The 26,573-nt window shown below is 48.1% G+C and overlaps 1 protein-coding gene across 1 annotated transcript; it reads right to left on the bottom strand.

The window, feature by feature from the left end:
* Window positions 1-20,083: 20,083 nt before the first annotated feature.
* Window positions 20,084-21,211, bottom strand: Tmem271 (transmembrane protein 271). Its single transcript, XM_045130338.1, has one exon. It carries the CDS (start codon window positions 21,209-21,211, stop codon window positions 20,084-20,086), a length of 1,128 nt encoding a protein of 375 aa, XP_044986273.1.
* Between the last annotated feature and the right edge of the window lie 5,362 nt (window positions 21,212-26,573).

Raw genomic sequence — 26,573 nt, forward strand, 5'->3', positions numbered from 1 at the left:
TTATTTTGATGTCATGGTCTTTTCCTCCTCTTATGATGGTCTTGTGTAAGTAGTGTCAGGCATTATGAGGTCATGGATATCCAGGCCATTTTATGTCTGGAGGGAGCACATTGTACGGAGTCCTACCCTTCCTTTGGCTCTTACATTCTATCTGCCACCTCTTCCGCATTAGACCCTGATCCTTGGAAGATCTGATCAAGATGTTACTCAGTACTCCAGCCATTTTTTGCCAGCACTCTGATACCTTCTGAGTCATCCCAAAGTCACTGCCATCTGAAAAGAGAAGATTCTCTACCGAAAATGAGAGTAGCATTAATATAAGGGTATAAATATTAAGAGAAGTGCTTACTGGGCAGTTTGATAAGCATAGTATATACATTTTTCCAGACATCAGCAGATGTTACACCCCTAGGGCTCATGACTACCCCTGTTTTAAGTTTTCATTATCAGGGATGTGTTCCCACCCCATGGAGCGGGCCTCCAGTCCAACTGGAGGGCATTTGGTTTCCACCATGACAGACCTGCCACGATTGCACCCGTTGGCTCATTTGGGCTGGCTGGCCAATTATAAGGCTTGCAGTATCCACTGTTGAGTATCTTCACTGGTGGTATTTCTTTCTTCCATTGAACTACATGTAGAATGGATTCTTCCAGCTTTCTGTCAGCTGGTCTAAGTAACTTCCTTTGAATGATTTTTTAAGTAAGGTCTTTTTCTTAATGTAATACAAGTTCCTTCTAGAAAATTTAGAAAATATTTTTGAAATTAACAAAATAAAATCTTTCTTTCTACCACTACCCATCTATCTAGAAATACAAACTATATAGGTTAACTACATGGTGGCACACGCCTTTAATCCCAGCACTAGGGATGCAGAGGTAGGAGGATTGCTATGGGTTCTAGGCTACCTTGAGACTGTATAGTGAATTCCAGGTCAGCCTGGGCTAGCCTACCTCAAAAAGCAAAATCAAAACAAAACATATACCTACAGAGAATCCCATAATAAACATACTCTCTAAGATATTTTGCTCAGCAGAACCTGTACTTTAGATGAGGAAATGATAATATGCCCAAAGATACCTCCCCAAGCAGGTTTGGGAGCTCATTCCTGTAATCTCACTCAGGAGACAATTATAATTTTATTTGTTTGTTTTTGAGGCACAGTCTCCTGTATTCCATACTGGCCTAAAACTCACTAAGTAGTTGAGTCAAAGATGACCTTTAACCTTTGGTCTTCCTGCCTCTACCTCCGATGGGCTGGGAGTACAGGCTCACATCACCATTCTGAGTTTATGCAGTGCTGAGAATTGAAAGCCAGTCTTTGTACATGTTAGGCAATCACTTTACCAGCCAAACCACACCCAGGCCAAATTTTATAAATGTATGGCAATGACTATGCATCACTTTGACACACTGAGAAAATAAATGCTTATTTAAAAAAAAAAAAAAAAAGATAGAAGCACAGTGTTTGGCTTTCCATCAGTCTTTTTCCCCAGTGAACTCCAACTTGACACAGATCTTGCCACAATTGTTCTTGAGAAACTCTCATCTCCTGAGTACTTCAGCAGTTTGTGAACCTGATTTTTGTGCTGGTCTAGATTGTTCAGATTTGTCAAAGCTTCTCCTACCCCATTAAGATCACACCCCACTATGGGGCTCAGCAAAGCCACTAGAGCCTCAGGACATTCCTGGGATCCCTGCTGAATCCACTCTATTAAACTCTTCTGTGAACACAGTTCAAGTTGGTCTCGTGAACCAGGCATCAAACAGTGCCTCTCATGTCCAGTTCCCTCAGTGATGCCTCTGCTTTCCTCTACTGTCTTCTATTCTAGTGGCTCCTATGGTTAATTTCCCTTGGATTGCCTTGGGTTATGTTGCCTTGGTCTGAAGGAGGGACAGATAGTTATATGGCTCAGCTTCTTTGCTTCTATGGAACTCAGACTGATCCCACAGCCTTACAAGTCAGGCTGTAAGAGTCTCTCATTGCTAGTCTAAAAGTCTTTTTCCAGGACTGGAGAGATGGCTCATTGGTTCAAGGTGCTTGTTTACTATGGTGGTTTGATCCAGGTATCGCCCATAAATTTAGGCGTTCTGAATGCTAGGTTCCCAGCTGATGGAAATTTGGGAATTAATGCCACCTGAAAGGAGTGTATTGTTGGGGTGGGCTTGTGGGTGTTACAGCCAGTTTCCCCCTGCCAGCATTTGGCACACTCTCCTGTTCCTGTTGTCCACCTAATGTTGGACAGGGGCTGATGTCCACCCTCTGCTCATGCCATCATTTCCCCCTGCCATCATGGAGCTTCCCCTTGAGCCTGTAAGCCAAAATAAACTTCATTTTCCCACAAGCTGCTCTTGGTTGGGTGATTTCTACCAGCAATGCGAACCTGACTGCAACACTTACAAAGCATGATGACCTGGGTTTGATTCCTCAGCACTTACATAAACCAGATACACTAAATGCATCTGTAGTTCATTTGCAGTTGAGGCCCTGGCATGCCAGATCTCTCAGTCTCTCTCTCTGCTTACAAATAAATAAAAACATTTTGGAAAAAGAAGAAGGAGAAGAAGAAACAGTTCTACCCAAACCTAGCTTGGTAAGCCCCAGTTTACTTACAGGAGCATGGGTGACTCAGAGGCAGCTGCATCACTGAACAGTGCACTCCAGCACCACTGTCACTCATGAGAGCTGCCTCCCTGGAGCTCCCTAACCAATTTGCAGCCAGGAGAGTCTCCTTATCACAATTATTTCTGCTTATATAACCTTTGAGCAGAGCCTTCTGAATCTTGCATACTGCAGGAGCTTCCTGAGGCCTGTAAATTTTGTTTACTTCCTGTGCCTTTATTGTTTTTTGAGGCAGAGTCTTATTCACTCAGCCCAGAATGACCTGGAACTTACTCTAGAGCTCCAGGCTGCTTTTGAACCCGCAGTGATTTTCCTATTTCAGCCTCCTGAGTGCTGGGATTAAAGTCCTGTGCTGCTATGCCTCGCTATTTCCCTAGTCTTACTGGGCCCTTCTCCAGGAGGGAATGTTTTAAATTGGAGGAAATAGTTACACAGCACTCTTTTTTTTTTTCTTGTAGGAGTTAACCTTTTCAAAGAATAAAATTCTCTATATTGTGTATTCCTATTGTATTTATTTCTACCATTAAACCTTATTTCTACTTCTTCCTTACTTTGTTTATCTACCCTTTTATAATGGAAACCTAAATCCATTTAAACCTTCATTCCCCCTCCCAATATGAATATTTAAAGCCATATAGTTCATTCTCCAAGGAGGAAAACTTGTCTTGTTCTCTTCCTATACTCTCATATCACAGCATACTCTGCAAGCAGCTGTGTGAGGTTCTCCTCACACATCAAGTGGTTCTCCAAATGGATACTGAGTGTCTCATAATTCAATTTTGACACTCTTACGAAAATCAAAGGAAAAATATGATAAAACCAACTTTAAAAGGCTTTCAAGATAAAGTTGGAAGACCAACAGAGCGCAAGGCTCCTCGCAAGATCCAGATGCTGCCTAGACCGTGGGCTCTGTCACCTCTACCCTTGGACCTCAGACACCTGGAGTAACAAGGGTGACCAGACAATTTCATTATGTCCAGGTGTACACAAAAGGCTCCAGGTGTCTACCAAAAGGTTAGTGGAATTTTGTTTTTAGACCTCCATTCTGTTTATGCATCTTTTTAAACTTCATTCATTCATTTACTTATGATAGAGAAAGAGGCAGAGATAATGAGCACCCTAGGGCCTCTAGCCATTGCAAACAAACTCCAGAGTCATGCACCACCTTGTACATCAGGCTTACATAAGTACTGGGGAAATCGAACCTGGCTCCTTGGGTTTCACAGGCAAGTACTTTAACCACCAAGTCATCTCTCCAGCTTCATGCATTCTTTTTTAAATAAATTTTTTGTCTTGTTGTTGGGGCTGGGGATGTGCCTCAGTGGTTAAAAGCATTTGCTTGCAAAGCTTGAGAGCCTGGGGTCGTTTCCCCAGTACCCATGTAAAGCCAGATGCACAAAGTAGTGTATGCATTTGATGCTTATTTGTAGTGGCAAGAGACTCTGATATGCCCCTATTCATATTCTCTCTCTTCCTCGCTGCTTGTGAATATATATACATATAGTTTGTTTGTTTGTTTTGTTTTTTTTTGATTGTTTGTTTGTTTTTCAAGGTAGGGTCTCACTCTAGCCCAGGCTGACCTGGAATTCACTATATAGTCTCAGAGTGGCCTTGAACTCATGGTGATCCTCCTACCTCTGCCTCCCAAGTACTAGGATTAAAGGTGTGTGCCACCACACCTGGCTGTTTTTAAATAATTTTTTGTTTTTGTTTTTGTTTATCGAGGTAGGGTCTCTAGCTCAGACTGACCTGAAATACACTATGTAGTCTCAGGGTGGCCTCAAACTCACGGCGATCCTCCTACCTCTGCCTCCTGAGTGCTGATATTAAAGTCGTGTGCCACTATGCCCTGCTTTGTTTTTTTTAATAATTTTTTTAAATTTTATTTTTCTATTTGCGTGTGTGTATCTGTTTGTGTATATGGGTATACCAAGGTCTTTTGCCACTGAAAATGAATGCCCCTGTGACTTCACATGGGTGGCTTGGGAATTGAATCTGGGTCAGAAAGTTTTGCAATTAAGTACCTTTATCCACTGAGCCATCTCCCCATCCCCTGCCCATGCATTCTTTTGTGTTTGTTGGTAGGTTATGTAGTCCCTGTCCTCAGTAGTCAGTAAGTCCCCACTTTACTTACCTTAGCTCAGATTCAGAGCTGTCTGAACCTGTGTCTCTAAAACTCCAAATAAAGTTCTTTTTGCTTTTCCAGCTTCTGAGTTTGGATTTGTTAGAAATCTGGTCTGGTATTCAAAAATGACCACATAATCTGAAGTATGTTGGCAGAGGGTGCATAGCTTTTTTTTTTTTTTTTTTTTTTTTGTTGTTCCTGAGGAAGGGTCTCACTCTAGCCCAGGCTGATCTGAAACTCATTCTGTAGTCCTAGACTGGCCTCGAACTCACAGCTATCCTCTTACCTCTGCCTCCCAAGTGCTAGGATTAAAGGTATTTGCCATCGTGCTCTGCTGAGAGAAGGAATGGGCACACCAGGGCCTCTAGCCACTGCAAACAAACTCCAGATGCATGTGCCACTTTGCGTATCTGGCTTCAAGTCAGTACTGGGGAATTGAACTTGGGTCATTAGACTTTACAGGCAAGCGCCATAAATTCTGAGTCATCTCTCTAGCCACCCTGCATAACTTTATAAAAGAGTTCTGGCAAGAAAACACATCTATAGGAAATCTGTTGGGAGTTTTTATTCCCTACAGCAAAGTGAGGGTCCAGTGCCTCACTCTGAAGAATTGGTCAGAGCTCCGCTCTTACACAATTGGCTAAAACATGAAAGCAACAGAGTTATCAGGGGGAAAACAAAGGGAGGGAAGAAGGAAAGAAAAGGGAAGGGACTCAGGGACCTCTTGCTAGGTGCAAAGATGGAATCTGTGTTTTCAAGGGTTGTTTTGGTATCAAGATTAAGTTTCAAGCCGGGCGTGGTGGTGCACGCCTTTAATCCCAGCATTCGGGAGGCAGAGGTAGGAGGATTGCCATGAGTTCGAGGCCACCCTGAGACTCCATAGTGAATTCCAGGTCAGCCTGGGCTAGAGTGAGACCCTACCTCGAAAAAAAAAAAAAAAAAAGATTAAGTTTCAAGGGCCATTAACTCAGGAGGGGCTTCTCACAATCTGGTCTCTTCACAGAATTTTCTTAACCTTTAGACAGAAAAGAAAATTATTCACTTCATATTCCTCACCCTACTGACTCCTCTGATCTCAGAGATGACTGACTCAGTAAAGGGGCTTCCCACAGAATGGCGTCCATCCAAAACTGAATTTCTGTATCTTTTTAACTGCTAAGTCATCTCTCCAGCCCCCCCTCTTTTTTGCTTTTTTGAGGTAGGGTCTCACTCTAACTCAGGCTAACCTGGAACTCACTCTGTAGTTCTAGGCTGGCCTCATACTCACAGTGATCCTCCTACCTCTTTCTTCCAAATGCTGGGATTAAAGATTTGCACCACAACATCGCACTCTTTTCTTTTTTTATATTATATTTATTTTCATCAATATATATTCATTGTACACAGTGCATTAATTGGGCTGGTTTGTTGTGGTAGTTACTGTTACTGATTTTTAAACATTCATTCTGGAAATGAATTATAAATCTTTTATCCCAGATCATAGGTTACTTTTGTTACATTCTGTTGATAATTTTTTTTGTTTGTTTTCGAGGTAGGGCTTCACTATAGCCCAGAATGACCTGGAACTCACTGTAGTTCCAGGCTGATCCTCCTACCTCTGCCTCCCAAGTACTGGGGTTAAAGGTGTGCTCCACCATGTCCGGCTGATAATTGTGTTTTGCTACACAGTTTAAAAAAAAAAAAAAAACAACTTAGGGGCTGGAGAGATGGCTTAGTGGTTAAGCTCTTGCCTATGAAGCCTAAGGACACCAGTTCGAGGCTCGATTCCCCAGGACCCACATTAGCCAGATGCACAAGGACGACATGTCTGGAGATCGTTTGCAGTGGCTGGAAGCCCTGGTGCGCCCATTCTCTCTCTCTCTCTCTGTCTCTGTAGCTCTCAAATAAATAAATAAATATTTTTTTAAAAAAAATTTTAGGTGGCTGGAGAGATGGCTTGGTGGTTAAAGGTACTTGTTGCAAAGACTGTTGTTTGGTTCCCTAGTATCCACATAAAGCCAGATGCACAAAGTGGTGTATGTGTCTGGAATTCATTTGCAGTGGCAGGAGGCCCTTGACACACTCTCTCTCTTTCCCTTTCTTGCAAATAAATAAGTAAATAAAGTATTTAAACATTTTTTCATGAAGTCCAGTTTTTTCTAGTTTTCCTTAATGGCTTCTGCCTTTGGGATATCCAAGATATTGTACAGAACCTTGAAATTTGTGTCCTGCAATGTTCTTCTAAGAATTTTACTACTATAGTCATTCATTTATATATATATATAATTTATTTATTTCCAAGAAAAGAGAGAGAATGGGCATGCCAGGGCTTCTAGCTGCTGCAAACAAACTCCAAATGCACTTCCCACTTTGCATCTGGCTTTATGTGAGGAAAAGAACCTGAGTCATTAGGTTTTACACACACACTTTAACTGCTGAGTCATTTCTCTAGCCCATCATTCATTTTATTTTATTTAATTTTCAAGGTAGAGTCTCACTGTAGCTCAAGCTGACCTGGAATGCATCATATAGTCTCAGGGTGGCTTTAAACTCACAACAATCTTCCTACCTCTGCCTCCTGAGTGCTGGAATTAAAGGCATGCACCACCACACCCAGCCCTGTCATTCATTTTTAATGTTTTGTTTTGTATTGTTTTGTTTTGTTTTTGTTTTTCGAGGTGGGGGTCTTGCTCTAGCCCAGAGTGACCTGGAGTTGACTTTGTAGTCTCAGCTTGGCTTCAAACTCACAGTGATTCTCTTACCTTTGTCTCCCTAGTGCTGAAATTAAAGGCAAGCACCACCATGCATGACTTTGAATTAATTTTACAAATATATTTTTTTATTTGGGCTGGAGAGACAGCTTAGAGGTTAAGGTGATTACCTGCAAAGCCTAAAAACTGTTCGAATCCTCCAGATCCCATACATAGTCAGACACGAGATACAAACATGCAATGCCATGTATGCCCACAAGGAACGCATGTGTCTGGCATTCCTTCACAGTGGCTGAAAGGCGCTCGTGTGCCCATTCTCTCCCTCTCTCTCTTTCCCTCTCCCTCTCTCTCTCTCTCTCTCTCCTGTGTGTATGTATTTGCACTCATAAACAGAGAGAAGAGAGACAGAGAGAGATAATGTGCATGCCAGGACCTCCAGCCACTGCAAACAAACTCTAGATGCATGCACTACCTTGTGTCTGGCATTACATAGGTGCTGGGGAATCAAACTCAGGTAATTAGGCTTTATGGGCAAGTAACTTAACCGCTGAGCCAGTTCTCCAGCCCTCCTTTCAGTTTTTAAATTTTTATTTTTATTTATTTATTTGAGGGAGAGAGAATGAGAATGGGCACACCAGGACCTCTAGCCACTACAAACGAACTCCAGATGCATACACCACCATGTGCATCTGGCTTATGTGGGACTTGGAGAATCAAACCTGCATCCTTAGGCTTCGCAGGCAAGTGCTTTAACCACTAAGCCATTCTCTCCAGCCCCTCCTCTCAGTTTTTGATTGGATAGTTTAAGCTGTCTCAGGTATTTTGTTATAGTTAACAGAAAGGTAACACAACATCCTAAAGCCATTGTATGTTGAATTTATATCACTTTGACTTTAATAACAAACCAAACTCTTCTCTTTTTCTTCCTTTCCATCTCCTTTCCTTTCTTTCAGTTGCTGATAATATTAATAACTTCAGATACATTGTATTTCTCCAAAACATAAAATAATAATTTTTTTTCTTTTTTTTTTTTCTTTTGGTTTTTCAAGATAGGGTCTTACTTTGGAATTCACTATGTTATCTCAGGGTGGCTTCAAACTCACAGTAATTGTCCTACTGCTGCCTCCCGAGTGCTGGGATTAAAGGCATGCACCACCACGCTCAGCAAAATAATACTTTTTTAAAGTACATTACCAGGCATGGTGGCACATGCCTTTAATCCCAGCACTCAGGAGGCAGGAAACATTAGGAATTCCTCCAATGGGAGGAGTTCATGATCAAAATAAAGGAGACACAAAATACTCTGAGAAATCCACAGCTCTGGGGGCTGGTGAGCAGGCCATGTGTTAAACTGGGTGTGTAAGGGAATGACAGTACACATCTAAATAGAAATGCAGCAATTGTGTGTAGTGTACTGCAGGGCCATCTCACCTGTGTGGGGAGGTGCCAGGAGCAGCTAAGAATGTTGGAAGTAAAACAACATGGGACTTCAGCAAAAACTGAAGGGCTTGAAAGAAGCATGGATTTGGAAAATGATGCTGCCAGCAGCTTAGAAGTAATAATATTTTTTTTCAATAAAGGTGCAGAACTATCTGACCCAACATAAAGAACAGATTCAAAAAGACACACATATATTGGTATCTGCAGATACAGACACACATGTGTAGTGAAGTTTAAAATGAGAACTGTACTCACATTATAAACAAAAATAAATCCCAAATGGATTAAATGCCCAAGTATAAAATGGATTAAATACCCAAGTATAAAATGCAAACTGTAAAGAAAGGAAACACACACACACATACACACAAAATGGAATTGGGGCTGGGCATGATGGTGCACACCTTTAATCCCAGCACTTGGTGTGGGGTGGAAGGCTGAGGTACGAGGATCTCTGTGAGTTCAAGGCCAGAAGAGACTACATAGTGAATACAAAGTCAGCCTGGGATAGAGCAACACCTTACTTCAGAAAAAGAAAAGAAAGAAGTGCAGGATGGAGGGAATTTCCTAAGCAGGAAGCAGTACAATCTTAAAGGAAATGGTTAATAAATGTAAGTCACTTTTGCCAAATGGGAGGAGGTGAGGAGGTACCTGCAAACCCTGTGGTGCTAGGTCTCATAACAGCTGTATTGGAGGGTGGGATGTCAAACAAGTGTCAGGTCATAAGGGCTAATCCTAAATCTACACTATGATTGCAGGGGGGAGAGGTTATTAATTGTGAGATAGGTTACCACACAGAAAGTTACTACAAGGGTGAAGTAATTGTTGTGGGTGTGAGTTTGAGTTATGTAGGATGTGGATTAATCATGGCAAGGCAGGAGTTACTGTAGAACAGTATGGGGTGGGTTGGTGGCTATAGGACTAGACTCCTGACAACAAGGTCAAATACCCTCCCTCTCTTGCCCTTCCACCATGGATGAAACAGCATGAAAGCCCACCCCAGTAGCTAGCACCTTGATCTGGAATTTTCCAGTCTCCAGACCATGAGCTAATTAAGCTGTTGTTCATAATGCACCCCATCTCGGGCATTCTGTTATAGCAACAGGAAATGGACTAAGACACGTGGTATCTAGAGTACATGTAATGAACCTCTACTATTCAATCAGGTGAATAGACAAGCAAATCGTTTGAAAGCTGAGGAATAGGAACACAAGTCACCACATGCTGGGTAAGACAGAAATGCAGGTTGGGATGAGATACCATTTCACAGCCACCTAGTGACAACTGCTGAGAGAGGCAGGAAACACCCTCCCCTGTGTCTGTGGGCTGCAGTGCTGGAAGCTTTGCAGTGCATAGCAGCCCTGCAGCGCCTGCCAAAGCCAAAACGCAGGAGCTCTGACCCTCCCAGCCTGAGATCAGAGGAAAGAAATTTAAATATATGTATCATTTAGTTATTTCCTTCTCCAGTAGGGGTCTCATTCTAGCCCAGGCTGACCTGGAATTCACTATGTAGTCTCAGGGTGGCCTCAAACTCATGGCTATCCTCCTACCTCTGCCTCCCAAGTGCTCCGATTAAAAGTGTGTGCCACCATGCCCAGCTACCTTCTCCATTCATTCATTATTTATTTATTTATGAGAGAGGAGAAAAAATGAATGGGCACACCAGGTTCTCCTGTTGTTGCAAATAAACTCCAGTTGAATGCATTTGGCTTTTCATGAATACTGAGGAATTAATTGAACCTAGGCCAGCAGACTTTGCAAATCCCATCCCTTCATTTTTTTTAATTTTATTTATTTACTTATTTATTTATTTGCAAGGAGAAAGAGAATGGATGATCGCGTAGGGGCCTCTAACCATTGCAAATGAGCTCTATATGCATGTGTCACCTTGTGCATCTGGCTTTATGTAGGTACTGGAGAATCAAACGCAGGTCGTTTCGCTTTGTAAGCAAGTGCCTTAACCACAGCAATCTCCCCAGCCTGCGTCTTTTTAATTTAAAGGATTTTTTCCCTAAAATTTCGATGACAGTTCAAGGGGGTGTCCCATGGCAGATTTACATGGAATAGCAAGGTCTGCACTTGTCCTAATTCACAATACAAGAAGCCTGTAGGAAAAGCACATTTTAGGCTGGTATTCTCTGGCCATCAAGGGCTGGGACAGCTTGTTATAAGCTGGTTCACACGGAGGTGTGCTCTGGATGCAAAACACAACCAGATTCTTTGAAACATCGACCCTGAAACTCTTTATCGTGCATTTCTCCCAAACAGTGGCACCTGACCTTTAATCAGGGAGAGGCAACTGCAGAGAGGGGAACCAACCCACATTGTAGGCAACCCTTAGTGCCTGAGCTGCCACTGGCTGCTGTAGATGGCCTCAATCAGTGGTGGGTGCGCGGGCGGCAGGTGTACAGGGCTCTCAGGACAGGGCTCTGGCTTAGGTAAGCAGGAGTGGAGCCACTCACTGAAGGAGGGTAGACGTGGAATTTAAGAAAAGTCTGAATTTGTGACCTTGATGAACGTATCCCAAACGGGTAATGAGCGGGATATCAGTCTTCAATAGTGGTCAAGGCTGTCCCAGACACACCTGTCGTCTGAACAATGCAACTCCCACACATGCCACACAGGGATGGACCTGGGTCTTGTTTTGTCCCAGTCCCCAGGAGAACCTCAGTGTTTGCTGCTGGCAGACTTGGGCTAGCTTTGTCCAGAACACCAGAGCCCTCTAACCCTCATGATGAGAGTCGGCTCTCACGTAGCCCTCAGCCGAATTAGCTCTAGCTACCTGCCAAGAGGCACACCAGCTAAATCCCAACGAATCCTACAGTAGCTTCCCAGCCATCCGATGACGAGCCCCCCAAAGGGCGTGGCTACTGGAGTCTAGACAGGCTTCAGTCTTCCTCCCCAGCCAGCACGGAGGAACTGCGGGCAGGGGAGGGAGGATGGAGCGCAGGAGCACTGAGCGCCAACCCGCAGCAGCAGCAGCAGCAGCAGCAGCAGCAGCGTGTGTGGGCGGCTGCACAGCAGCGCTGAGCTTCAGTGTGGGAGAGCGCGAAGTCACGCATTTAAGGAAAAAATAACCCGAGTTACGCTTTAAAAAGCAGGGGGGGGGGTGGCTGTCATAGGCAGGCCCCCGCAGACCCTCCTCCAGGGTAGTTCCTGTTCCCACGGAGGGACTAGGGGTGCAGGTGTGGGAAGTGCGGCAGCAAAGGGAAATTGGGGATATGAGAATTCAAAAATGACTTACTTCCAGCTGGCAGAGAGTAGGGGGAAGCAGAAGGAAAAAACTCCCAACATCCTAAGAGCAGGTTGAGAACCTGCTGAAAGTCCAACACAGACCAGACTGGGAGGCCCCTAGGAATCCAGGCGACGCCCCCTGGGGCTTGTGTCTCCTGGAGCTGCTCAGAGGACACAGGCTGCTGGTTCAGGACTGGGAACTCCTTGAAGGCCTTGTGGGGTAGTCCTTCTGGAGAGAGAAGTGGAGCTGCAAAATTATTATTTGTGACCGAAAAACTTTGCTAATAAGCCAAATAAAATTAAACAGTTTTCCTCTTCTGCAATTACTTTTAAAAATATTTTATTTATTTGAGAGAGAGAAAAAGAGAATGGGCATACCAGGGCCTCTAGCCACTGCAAAGAACTCCCAACACATGCACCACTTTGTGCATCTGGCTTATGGGAATCCAACCTGGGACCTTAGGCTTTTCAGACAAGAGCTTTAACAGCTAAGCCGTCTCTCCAACCCAATTAGTTTTGTTTTTCAAGATAGGGTCTCACTGTAGTCCAGGCTGGCCTGGAATTCACTGTGTAGTCTCAGGGTGGCTTCAAACTCATAGCGATTCTCCTACCTCTGCCTCCCTGAGTGCTGGTATTAAAGGTGTGCATCCCCACACCAGGCTCTTTTTCTTTTAAGTTTATTTATTTGAGAGAGAGACAGAGAAAGAATGGGCATGTCAGGGCCTCCAGCTGCTGCAAAGGAACTCCAGACACATGTGCCACTTGTGCATCTGGCTTTATGTGTGCGCTGGGGAATTGAACTCTGGTGCTTGGGTTTTGCAAGCAAATGCCTTAACCACTGAGCCATCTCTCCAGCCCTGCAATTACTTTTTTAATGTTTCATCTTTTTTCAGACTTTTCATCTGGATATCTTTCAGGTCCATAAGTAATATGGCTTGGCCTTATTGACAATGTGGAACAATTTCCTTCCTGTCTGTACCTGAGGTCTCAAAAGCTGACCAGTTCCACAGCTGTGGGGAAAGAATGAGTCCCAAGGAAGCACGTAACCCAGTTGTACAAAGATGGGAGCAGACTTCCATCTCCTGTGCTGACTTTGGGTCCCTTGCTCAGCTATGCATTCCCACACAAAGGTGCACAGTAGGTACCTCATGAGTGCACATGAATACAAATGGATGGTTCATGCAACAAAAGTCTCCATGCCCATAAGACACTTGAGAGCTTCAGAAAGCCTGTGCCTTGTCAGTGTTAAGGACTGGCCTCATTCGTCCCTCCAGTCAATACCTGCATCCTTCTGTGAGCACTACCACCTGTATGCTGTAGGCATCATTCTTCCTGCATCTTATTGTGTGGGTCCTACTGTGTGCCTCTTATGTGTCCTTTGAGAGCATTCTAGATGCACCACCAATCCTGCCAATTATAGACTAGGGGAGACTCAGTTCTGCCTTAGACGCTCAGTGCCTACCAAGTACTAGACTTGAAACTCAACCAGTTCTGCCTAGAAGGGAATAGTGGCTATGATCACTGGGTGCTGGGGTGTTGATTAGCACAAGGACTCAGGGCCATGTGGCTCCTCAGGTATTCTTAGGCCCTACTTTGAGAAAAATGTGGCTGCTTTCTAGATGACAAGCAGGAAAGGTTCCTCTGAACTGAGGGGATAATGGATTGGGGGTCTGGACATGTGGGGCTTGGCACAAGTTCTGGGAGCTGGACTGAAGTGACTAGGGAAAGAGCCCGGCAAGAAGGAGTCACTGAGTCATGGTGGTCCTGCTCCAACAGGTGCAGACATGGTGAGGACCTCACACCTGCTTCTTTGAGGGGCAGGTGGGATGGGCTCCCCCAGGTGCTCGGCCTTCTTGTCTGTAAACCAGGTATTAACAGCATGCAGGTCTCAAGAGGACTGGTGATGTAAAGGGCATGAGGCATCAGGAGCAGTGGGGCTGTCTGCTGTTGCTTCTCATTGCCATGCTCATTACTGCAGTGTTCTCACAGCCTGCCCTCCTCCCCGCTCTTAGGCAGCCTCACCTTCTCCTCAACCCAAGCCACTCACAGGGAAAGACAAAATGGCCATCTTGAAATGCTATCAGGTCTTAGCCTCACCTTCAGCATCCGCCCACCATATCTTTCCATCTGTCAGCCCTATCCCTCAGCTCCCCAGTGTAATACCCCCAGTTAGGCCCCCGATGTCCTTGCCTGGTCATGGACTCTTCCTCCACAAAGTCTACACATACATCAGGCCTTACATTTGCCAATGACCTCACCCTCACACCTACTGATTCACTAGCTTCTCTACAGAAGCCCTCATCATCTCCTCCCCAGCAGAGGCCAACCACTGTGAACTGTTCCTTTCCTTCTAGAATGTAATTTTAATATTTTATTTGAGAGAGTCAGAGAGAGAGAGAATGGGCACATTTGGGGCCTCTAGCCACTGCAAGCGAACTCCAGACACATGTACACCACCTTGTGCATCTGCCTTACATGGGTACTAGGGAATCAAACCTGGGTCCTTTGACTTTGCATCAAGTGTCTTAACTACTAAGCCATCTCCCCAGCCCTCCTTGAATGTTTTGAGTAAGACAACATGTTCTAGGAAATTGTATCAAGAGTAGACATGGACCGGGTATGGTGACACATGCCTTTAATCCCAGCACTCAGGAGGCAGAGGTAGGAGGATTACCATGAGTTCAAGACCAGCCTGAGACAACATAGTTTATTCCAGGTCAGCCTGGGCTAAAGCAAGACCCTACCTCAAAAAAAAAAAAAAAGAGTAGACATGGGCTGGGAGATGGCTCAGCAGTTAAGGTGCTTGCTTACAAAGCCTGACAGCCTGGGTTCAATTCCCCGGTACCCACATAAAACCAGAGGTACAAAGTAACACATGCATCTGGACTTCTTTTGCAATGTCAAGAGGCCCTGGCATGTCCATTCTCTCTCTTTGTCTCCCTCTGCTTGCAAATAATAAATAAAGTATTTATATTTAAAGAAAAAAACATGGCTGGAAAGATGGTTCAGTGGTGAAAGCACTTGCCTGAAAAGCATGATAGCCCAGATTTGAGTCCCCAGTATCCACATAAAGCCAGATGCACAAAGTGGTATATGGTTCTAGAATTCATTTGCAGTAGCAAGAGGCCCCTTGGCATACCCATTCCACCCCTACCTATCCCCCATTGCTTTCTCTGCATGCAAATAAATAATTTGTTAAAGAGTACATTATACATGAATAGAGGTCAGCAGGTGACTAGAAGCCATGTCAAGGGGGAAAAAAACCTGGGTGGAGCTCCAGTACATGCTATAGAGGTGCCACAAAGGGATTCATGGGACCCAGGGCACAAGAGAAGAGGCAGGAGGTGAGCCTACACTGCTTGTTGCTGTAGATGAGGTCATTGAAGGGCTCAGAGGAACCTGCAACCTTCTGCTTCCCTGTCTGACTTCTGCCCTCCACACAGCTGGCCACAGACAGGAAGGTGGCTAGAGACGCATGGATCCTGTGGTGCATACTATATTTGTTGAAAAGAGATTTTACTGATCTATCAATGACATTCCATTGAGGGTCAATGACTGGCGAAGTGAAATGTGACTTTCAAGATTAGGGCCTCTGGGAGAAGCTCATGGGTGTAATAGGGCTCCCTTCAAAACATGGAGACCAGGCTGGAGAGATGGCTTAGTGGTTAAGGCATTTGCCAACAAAGCCAAAGGACCCAGGTTTGATTCTCTAGTATTCATGCAAAGCTGGATGGACAAGGTGGTGCATGCATCTAGAGTTTGTTTGTAGTGGCTAGAGTCCCTGGCATGACCATTCTCTCTCTCTCAAAATAAGTAAAATATTAAAAAAAAAAAAAAAAAAAAACACTGGGAGCTGGAGAGATGGCTCAGCTGTTAAGGCACTTGCCTGTGAAGCGTAAGGACACAGTACCCATATAAGCCAGATGCACAAAGTGGCACATGTGCCTGGAGTTCATTTGCAGTGGCTAAAGGCTGAGGCCCACCCATTCTGGTTGTTCTCTGGAGAACTCAAATTTGAGAACATAAGGGCAGCCGCATTCTATTTTCCTGAAATTATTTTCTTTCTCCATTATTTTGGTTTTCTTTCTGTTGATTGGACAGCAACTAAGCTGGGCCACTAGAAATTATACCTGTTGACATCAGAATGCAGCAGTGCCCTCATGAGAAGGTAGGAACACAGTGTATCTAAGCTTCTAGTGCTTGCTTATGCATCAAAACTCATTTTCTTAAGGTTTCTGCCATTACTATCCTCTTACATCTAAATGAGGAGAAATACTTTGGAATAATTGTGGCTTTGAGGGGCACTGTGGGGTGGCTCCAGCTTTACAGAGGAGGGTGCTAAGTAACTGGCACTGGCTTTCACACAGCAGGGTGTGAGTAACATGAACCTGCATGAAGCCTGAGGATGTATCCTGGCAGCCTGCCCAGTGCCCAGCTCCCTGCATCCCCCACCATAGCCCAATGAGCTGCCATTCCTGTTCCTACCTAAATATGAGTAGTAGCTTGTCACTCACAGGTGTCCTCAGGTTTTGGCTCCTGTATGTTCATCCATGACACAATGCTGTGCATGGGGTGGCAAGGCAAGACCAATGTAGCCCAGGGCCACAACCAGACCACAAAGCCTAGAATGGATCCCGTTGTCTCAGATGCCCCAGACATGGCTGCTTGGTCCTACCCTCAGATACCATAAGACACATCGTGTGTGTGTGTGTGTGTGTGTGTGTGTGTGTGTGTGCATGTGTGTACAATCACTAGTGAATGTGCACGCATCTGCACATGTTCTTGTGTGTAAAGTGCGGTTTGGTATGTGGTATGGATATTGGGTATGCACACTCATGTGCATGTGTGAACACGCATTCAAGACTTCCTCATACCTCAGGAGACTAAACAGTAATGCTTCAGTCACCAGCACTTTGAATGCACAACCAACTGTTTGACTAAATGGTTTTTAAATGACTTGGGGCAAAGGCTGAGTGGTTCTACTTCATGCCACCGGGGAGGAAGGGGGTAGGCAAGGCATAAAAACCCAGGTATCAGAGTATCCACTGATCCTAAGAAAATATGGTTAAATCCATGCACGGCACCATGTGCTATCCCCTCAAAGCTAAGTCCTGGGCCCTCAGTCAGTGAACTTTCCTGCTGAACAAGTTTGATGCCTTACAAGCAGCATTTAGCATGTAAAACTGCTAAGATGTACTTGGGTAATTTGAAATCCTAATAATCTCTTGGTGGGAAATAGAACAAGACTCACTGAACAAAGGCCACAATGTGCCTTATTTCCAGTTAGCACAAAGAGTCAGCTTTGAACTACCAACTTAAAGCTTCAGGAGAGTAGACTGAACATGAATAAAACCTGCCATGAATTGGAGCACAGAGTAAAGTGGTAGCAGGAAATTATCTAATTGGGAGGGAAGGTTGGCAGTCTCATGATACTCTATACTGGGTTCCCTGAGAACTTATCTTTGTAAAAACCTGTCTTTTGTAAAAATGGGATTCTCTTTCCTCTAGTAAGTTTTGAAAATGAAATGTTGCTATCCTACATCTCATATTCACCTCTATAAAAGTAGAGCTAACAATTGGGCATGGCGGCACACGCCTTTAATCCCAGCACTCAGGAGGCAGAGGTAGGAGGATTCCCATGAGTTTGAGGCCAGCCTGGGACTACAGAGTGAATTTTACATCAGCCTGGGCTAGAGTGAGACCCTAACCTTGAAAAAAAAAATAAAAATAAGTAAAGTAGAGCTAAAATGTTTGTGAACTTGGGAGTTAGGAACAGCAAATCTTCAAACACCCTATCTAGTGTGTTGGTCATGTGGAAGTGGCTAGTTCACCCAACTTCACTCTGTCTTGCATACCCCAGGTTCCTCCCCACTACCTTAGCCAGTAGCTCTACCCACCCCACTTCTCTTGTGTTTCTAGAAAAGCCTGCAAGTTTAGAGTGGCCACTAGCTTTGATGACGTTTGATGACAAATTTGACAGCCTCAAGAGACAAGTAACATTTTGATATGTGCCATACACAGGTTCAGTTGACCTGGGCCATTTTCTTCAAGGAGCTACCCTGTGCTCACTTACCAGGTAGCCTCCACATGGTGACTTTGGGAGTCTGGCCTATAACCACCTCTGAGGTCTCTGCTCTTAGTTGGAAACACCTGGCAATGTCACATGCTTGAATTTAAGTAGATAAAAGCAAGTATTTCAAGTCTTTTTCTGCTGCCACTTGTAATACTTCTGCTTAGGCTGCAGGCCAGTAAGCTACTAGCCTTTGTTAGGAGGGCTGGGTTAAATGGATCAAAGGTGGAACCAGTGAGTCACACTAACTTTTTTCACCTTCCCAAGAACTGCAGAGGCCTGGTATTGGTGAAACCAAGTAAAGTGGCCAGGAGTGGCTGCTTTTCCTCAGGGATTTCCATGCAGTTGCTTATTGACTCTTAGATATGAACCTTAAAACTTCACAAGAGGTGTTCATTGGCGGGGCCCGATCACATCACCATAGGTCAATCAGCCTACTGGCTAGTGCCAGGCTTCACCTCTCTTCATGGGAATGGTGTGGGGTATCGTCCTATAGTGGGCTCTGCTTCAGAGCTCAACCCAGTCACCTCCCAGCTGGGACAGGAAGACCTCAGTCACCAAAAGCATAAGGGAGCTCTGGGCAGGACATGGGGTGGAGATCCAAGGAGAGAGGCCCCGTTGCACAGCCTGAAACTGGGGACCGTGCCTCATCCTTCAACCTTTCTCACAGTTAGAAATGGCACACCACACACTGAAGGCCCTACCCAGGATTTCCATGGCTCCTCTGGTCTTAAGTGCTTAGTACCAGTGCTGGGCCCACAGAAATGCTGCTACCCTCTTGCAGGATACTGCTTCTGGCTGGTACAGTTCTAGGCATAAAGAAGTCAGATCATCTTGATCCAAGACTTGGGGCCTGCCAGACTCCCGACCAGCCCCGCCAGAAAGATGGAGACACTCCAGTCATATGAACTCATTCCATAGTGTGTGTACATGGGCACATGCATATCCTAGTCGTTTGAAAGTATGTCCTTCACATTCATTAAGGCTATTTAAGTGGTATATTTTAAATAAAATGCTATGATACTCAAAATTACCAGATTAATGAGTTAACAGGAAAATTTATCTTTGCAAAAAAGATATGACCTATGACTGTGGTTTTCCATCTAGGATTAGACTGCCCCTATGTGTTAACCAAAAATAAAACATGCCACTGTGTAGTAGAACTACACAGCCAGCAGCTTCCACAAACAGAAATGCAGGGGCCGGCCTGGTGTCAATGTCTGCACCGTACCAACAGCAGTTAGCCCAGAGACACGCTGGACCCGGCTGGCCAGCCAGCAGAACACAGCTGTTCCAACTCGGCACTTGTCTGATTCAATTCAGCTATCTTCCCCTGATTTGGTGTAGACATCCTCTGAATTCCAAGCCGAACATAGCAATTAATTTAATAAAGGAACTCACCAATGTCAAATTGCAATAAATTTACCAAACATTTTCACTGTTTATGGAGAGCGGTACAGTAAGAAAGAGTCGACAGAAGCAGGCACATCCAGGTACAAAGTGCTGCTGTTGGTGGTTTGGATCCCACTTGTTCGATTCCTACAGATCCGGCTGCTTTCCGTCCTCTCAGCCGAGGTCCTTGGCGTGATGTGATCATCGGTGGTGGTCGCAGTCCTGGCCCCTTTGACCCAGGACCTCTGGTCGCTGCAACCCCCAGGCAGGGACTTGCCAGAGGGAAGTGTGAGCGGCGAGCCCACCCCAAACATTTATTGTAAACTTTAAATGGAGTCCAGATACGAATGACAGCGAGAGGAGACACCTTCCCGCACAGAAACGATAATGTGGGAGCGTCCTGGGGTCTCCTCGCAGCTCTCCCTGGGCCAGGCCCTGGAGAGAGCGGAGCCCCGCGCAAGCGCCGCGCCGCCAGGCCTGACAGGGGCCCTCGCCTGGGTCCCGCCCGGGCTCAGCAGGCCCGGCTCGGCTCCCAGGGGCGCGCGGCCTCGCAGGGCGGCCGGCAGCAGTAGGGGTAGGAGGCGTTGAGATCGGGGTCCGAGGGCGCGTACCCCGGGAGCTCCACCGATGGGTGCCCGCCGCAGCACACCTCCACGCCCGCCTCGTCAGACGCGTGGAAGACGCCCACGTTGATGTAGGACACTGCGTGGTGCGCCGCCAAGCCCGCGCAGTCCCCCGGGGCGGCGAAGTCCGACTCCTCCGGAGACAGGATGGAGGCCTCGCTCGGCCGCGGTTGCAGCCGCCGCCCCCTCCGACCCCTCCGGCCTCGCCGGGTCCGGGAGGCTGCCAGAGGCTGCACGCGGAGCCCGGGACCCCGCGGCCTCGCCAGCGCCCGACTCGCCCTCCTTCGGCCGCGCCGGCCGCGCCGGGCCTGCGACGACTTGTAGTTCTTGACCAGCAGGAGGCTGAGCAGGCCCAGCAGGCACTCGAGCGAGTTGAAGACGGTGGAGAGCACCAGGCCGCGCTGGTAGTCCTTCAGCTGGCGGCACTTGGCGGACGTGGCGCTGTCCAGGGTGCTGCTGCTGCGTGCGCGCGGCGCGCCGGGGCCCGGGGCTGCGGGGCCGGGGGCCGGGGGCGCGGCGGCCGGAGCGCGCGGGGGCAGGCAGTAGTGGGAGTACTTGCGTTCCACCAGGGACACGGTGTCGCCGTCGATCACTGCGCCCGCGAAGGCGCTCAGGACCCCGAGCATGAAGACCAAGACGCCCAGGAGCAGCAGGTTCTGACTGTTCACCGGCCCCGGGGGCCCGGCCGCCGCCCCCGCCTCTCCCGGAGCGGGTTCCGGAGCGCCCGCAGGATCCGCCGTCACCCCGAGCCCCGGGCTCGGTCCCGATCCCGGCCCGGCGAGGGGCGCCTCCCGAGGCCCGCAGCACAGCAGGGCGGCGCCGAGCAGCGAGAGGCCGGCGGCCAGCAGCAACCCCGAGTAGAAGGCGCCCGCGGCCGCCCCTAGCCGGAACGGCTCCCCACGCAGCTCCGAGCCCAGCGAGAAGCACTTGAGGCCGACGGCGGCGGCGCTGAGCGCGCAGGCGAGCAGCAGGCAGGAGGAGAGCGCGGCGCAGGCCCCGCGGACGCTCCACTTCATCCTCCGCGCCCGAGCCGGCCCGCACCCCGCGCGCCCGCCGCCGCCCGCCGCCGCCCCCGCCGCCTGCGCCTCCTCCCGGCGCCGCGCGGCCGGACCGCCGGCCTCCTCTTCATCCTCCCGCGTCCTCCCGGGCCCGCGCCGCCGCTGCCGGAGCCCGCATCCTCCGCCTCCCGCCGCGACCCCGCGTCGGGAACCGAGGCGGCGCCGAGAACCGCAGGGCGCGCGCGCCCCCTCCCCAGCCCGCGGCACCGATTCCCGGACGCGCGGCTCCCCCACCCGCGGCCCCGCGCCTCTCGCCCTGGAACCGCCCCCCGCGGCCCCCTCCGGGCTCCGCCGCCCCTCGGACGCCCCTCCGTGCTTCCCCAAGGAGAGGCGCCCCTCGCCAAGTCTCCGCCTTCCTGTCCTCCCCCTGCCAAGGCCCCTGTCCAGTGCCCGCCGCCGACTTCCCTCTCCCCGGACCCCGGGTTCCACCCCCCAAGACCTCCCACCTCTCAGAACCTAACGTCTGCGTCGCCCACCACCCGGCGGGCCGGCCCGCCTCCACGCCCACCAGCCTGTCAGGGGAGGAGGGGGTCCGGAAGCCCTCAGAAGTTAGCTGGGACTGCAGGAGTGCAGCGGGCGTGGGGGAGAGTCCGGGCAGGGCACGAGGAAGGCGCGAGGCTCGCCCAAGAATGGGGGAGGGTAAGCGGGTTGCTCGGAGATGGGAGGTGAAGTCTCTGGTTCTGTGAGAGCGCTGGCACGCAGGGTGTCCGGATTCAAGAAGGGTGTGTTAGGGGAGTACGATGTGAGAGGTGTGTAGGGTTGGGGTGCGTGGTGACATGGGGAAGCGTGGTGTCTGTCCGTGTTGGGGTGCGGGGTGTGTGCGGTGTGCGTGGAGGTTTCTCTAGTAGGACCAGCCACTGAGCACGGCCGGGTGAAGTCTTGCACAGGACCTAGGTGAGTTCGGGTTTGTGTGGGATCGGGTCTCCGGGTCTGTTGGGAAATCTCCTTGCGCGCAGATTAACTCTGATAGGCAAGGGGAAGAAGGGTCCGCAAGTGGAGACTCCGAAACCCCAAGACCTCCGTCACCCGCTCCACCCTGGCCCGCAGGCGTCCGCGCGAGTGACTCAGGCCGCCTGCGCAACGTCGGAACCGCTGCTAGCAGTGGCGGAGCCCGCGGCCGGGGATGGGGAGGCGTGAGGATAAGGGTTCTGGGGAACGCGCCTGCGCGCCCGCCGCCCGCAAGACAGGTTCGGGTCGGGGCCTCAGGGCCAGGCGTGCGCATCGCCCCTAAGCGTCAGGACCCCAGAAGCAGGGCACAACCCGAGGGAGGGCGGGGGCCCGGAGCCACCTACGGGTGAGACAGTGCGCAGGAGGGCCTTCCTGAGACCCCTAATGTCATACTAGCGTGGGCTCTACTTCAGCCCATATCTTCAAGAAGAGCGAGCTGGCCTCCCCGTATTTTTAGCCAGGGGAGCAGAATTTGAAACAGAGCTGGCCAGTCCTGCGCCTCCTGAGGAACGGATGACTCGTCAGAAAGCCCAGCCTCCGTGAGCTGGGCGCGTGGCTGGGGAGGCCGCGTGCGTAAGGATCGCAGTGCCCACGCGCGCCAGAGGAGCTCAAAGCTAGCTTCCAAAGGTTCTTCCGGTTTCCAAGGAAACCAGCTTTGCACCGCTGAGGTTTGAGGAGCGGCTTCTGCGCTCCTGACGTGAGACCCTGCGACTGGCCCGCAGGGCTTGGGAAGTAAGAGATCGAGACCACCTCCTCTCCATGAACAGGGTGAGCTAAGACCTCAGATGGAAAACCCGCGGGCCTGTGCAGATAGCGTCTACCCTCCGAGGCCCTGCAAGGAAGCAGCTTTCTCACGGGTTGTTTCCTCATTTCCCTCCCACTGGGCACTTCACTCTGACCGTCTCCCCGTTTCCTAACCTATCTCTGGGCCTTTGCACATCCTTTTCCCTCATGTTGGGGTATGTTACCACTCCAACACCTTACCTGACAGTGCCTTCTCATTTCGCAGATCTTAGTTTCATCTAATTGCTTCCGTTCTGTCTGGAGTCTAGTAATCCATTGCTATGCTGAGAGCTTGCTTTTTTTTTTTTTTTTAAGAAAATGGTTTATTTAAACCAGGCGTGATGGCACATGCCTTTAATCCCAGCACTTGGGAAGCAGAGGTAGGAGGATCAAGGTGAGTTCAAGGCCAGCCTGACACTACGTAGTGAATTCTAGGTCAGCCTAGGCTACAGTGAGGCCCTACCTTGAAAACTCAAAAAAAAAAAAAAAAAAGTTTATTGAGTACACTTCAGTAGGGCAGCAGGCTGGGCAAGTAACTAGTGCCTCACCTGCAGTCCTGAGAGCCTTACGGTATATTTTTATTCACTTCTTGCAACAAGTCGTGTGGCAGGTGTCCAATTACCCTCAAAATTACTTCCCATAAGTGAGTAAATGACTGCTGGAACTTGAAATAAAACTCCATATCTATTCACAGACTGTGTTCCCCAGCTGCCTTACTGCCCCCCAGCCCCTGGCACACAGCCCCCACAATGCAGAACTTCCCTATGATCCAAACATGGCTTTCCCTCCAGAAGGAAAGCTAGGGGAGGCAGGGTCAGGGCAGCACCCCCCCCTCCCCCTGGGATGTCTGAACTTGTGTATGGGTCTGTATGTGCTGGGATGAATGTATTCTGCCTTGTGCACAGAGCCAGGACCCAGGTGCAGGGGAGGCACCACTTCTATTTGGGACATGAAGGAAGGAAGGGGCTTATAGAGAGCCTGCTTGGCAGTAGCAGAGAAAAGAGAACTCCACTGGGAAGGGTCTTTTGGCTCAGTCAGTGAAGGGGCACCTCAAGACTTCAGAAAAGTGGACATGTATTGAGAAGTAGCCTTGCTGCTTGGAGCTTGAGGGAATTGGAAGGACCCTCCTCCTTGCTTGGATTTAAGAGACACCACACACACACACACACACACACACACACACACACACAATGCTCTTACGCACCACCACCATCCACTGCTGGGCTTGCACTATGGCCAGCAATCTTCCTGAGTGAAGGATGTGGAGTCAGCAGAGAGAGGGAGAGGCAATCCATGGTCTATGACACCTAAACCAGGAGTGACATTGGAACCAGCCCAGGCAGGATTTTAGAGGTGATTGAATTGCTCTCTGGAAGGATCCTTTCCCCAAGGAAAGACTCACCATGCTGACAGTCAACTAGCCCATGCATGAGTGCTCCCCTCCCCGCCCTGCAGCACTCAGCTCTCCTTCTCTGGCTTGCCACAGAAGAGACCAGAGCCGCTGCAGTCCAGATGAGTGACTTGGGGGCTTGGGAGCTAGGAAAGGGAGCAACTCCAGAAAGAAGCACCACACTTGTGAAAAATGACTTTGCTCCTGGAAAAGCACAGTACCCATCAGCTGCCGAGCAAGTCACCACAGAACCTGGGTAGATCAGCAGGTATCACTGCCCTCAACTAGAGTGGGACTCTGAGCCCAGAAAAGATGTGATAGAAGTACATCAGCAATCATGTATTAAGAAATGTTTTCCTATTACCTTTAAGTCTTATTTTAATATTTACATTTATTAGCACTTAAAATTCAATTTCACAGAATATTGACTCATCACTGTTGAGTATTTTGCCCTTAAAAAAAAAAAACTTTTGGGCTGAAGAGATGGCTTAATGGTTAAGGTTCTTACCTGAAAAGCCAAGGATCTAGGTTCGATTCCCCAGGACCCACATAAGCCAGATGCACAAGATGGCGCATGTATCTGGAGTTCATTTGTAGCAGCTGGAGGCCCTGGCATGCCCATTTTCTCTCTATCTGCCCCTGCTACTTTCCCTCCTCCTCTCTCAAAGAAATAAATAAAAATAAAATATTTTTTAAAACTTTTGTCTTAATTTGCTAATCACTACAAAGTGGGAAATTGACAATGAACAAAGGTTATTTGGCTCACATTTTTGGAGATGCTGGTATCTACTCTGTATCTGTGAGGTCCCTGTGCTGCATTATGAAGTGGAAAGACAGAGCAAGCATGCCAGAGAGAGTTCCTCCTATAACAAAGCCACTCCACATCACTTCCTTCTGTCTCTTCCAAACACCATGAGCATATTACTTTGGGCTACATTTCTAGTCAGTGAATGCTGGGGACAAGCATTCAAGCTCAGCACTGGCCACATAGTTGAAAGGGCCATTATTAATTCCCACCCCTGTTTCCCAGGAAAAGCCATTGTTAACCTGCCATTTTCACATAAGCACTATAGGCATCTCTGTGTAACTGCCCTGCTGTTTTCCACAGCTGTAGTATTTTAAAGACGTGTGTCTTGTGAAATACAGGAAGCATTAAATGTACATGCGATGGCTTCATGACATACAGATGAGCATCTGTCTACCTGCATCGAGATAGAAGACCACAGGGCCTGGGATGCAGCCTGTCATCCTCTCCCAAAAATGTTCTTTCAAATCACTTCCCTGGAAGCACTCATTTCATTATGTTTGGCTTTACCTGTGTTTTAAACTTTAGGTAACATCCCAGAACACAGGTCTTGCATGTTTGGCTTTTATTTTATTTATTTGCAAGAGAGAGAGAAAGAGAAAGAGGAGACAGAGAGAGTGGGCATGCCAGGGCCTCCAGCCACTGCAAATGAACTCCAGATGTATGTGCCCCCTTGTGCATCTGGCTTGCATGGGTCCTGGGGAATCAAACTTCGGTCCTTTGGCTTTGCAGGCAAACGCCTTAACCTCTAAGTCTACAGCCCTTATTTTATTTTTTGAGGCAGGGTCTCACTGTAGCCCAGGCTGACCTGGAATTCACTATGTGGTCTCAGGTAGCCTCAAACTCACAGCGATCCTCCTACCTCTGCCTCCATTAAAGGCGTGCACCACCATTCCCAGCATGTCTGACTTCTTTCAACCTCCTGTGAAGTGTGTCCCCATTATACACAGCTATAGCTCTGTCACTGCTGACTGCCCACTTACCTGTTTCGCCATGATAAACACCTTTTTCTAATTGGGAATATTGTGCCCTGGAACATTTGGGCATGCACTTGGAAATGTACCGAGGAGCACCACTTATCAAGCCACAGGGAGGTTGTTATCCATGTTGAGATGAGACCTTTCAATGCAGCTGCTTTGGTTCACCAAGGTAAACTTTGATGGAATCATCCTTTAGTTTATCAGAGGTGTCTTGCCTGGGGAAGCAGCTGTCATCGACTTCTTCTTAGTAAAGAGTTTGTGTAGCACTGAGTCATGAGAAATGCTTGTTCTTTTATATTAGATGCAAGTTACGGGCATAAAGAACCACTGGTTTCAGCTATCCAGCTCAGTGAGTTTGGACAGCTGTATATATTAATGCAAGTCATCATCACCTCATGATTCAGGACTGTGCCA

Source organism: Jaculus jaculus, chromosome 11, assembly GCF_020740685.1.
Source record: "Jaculus jaculus isolate mJacJac1 chromosome 11, mJacJac1.mat.Y.cur, whole genome shotgun sequence".
In the NCBI taxonomy this organism is placed as follows: Eukaryota; Metazoa; Chordata; class Mammalia; order Rodentia; family Dipodidae; genus Jaculus; species Jaculus jaculus.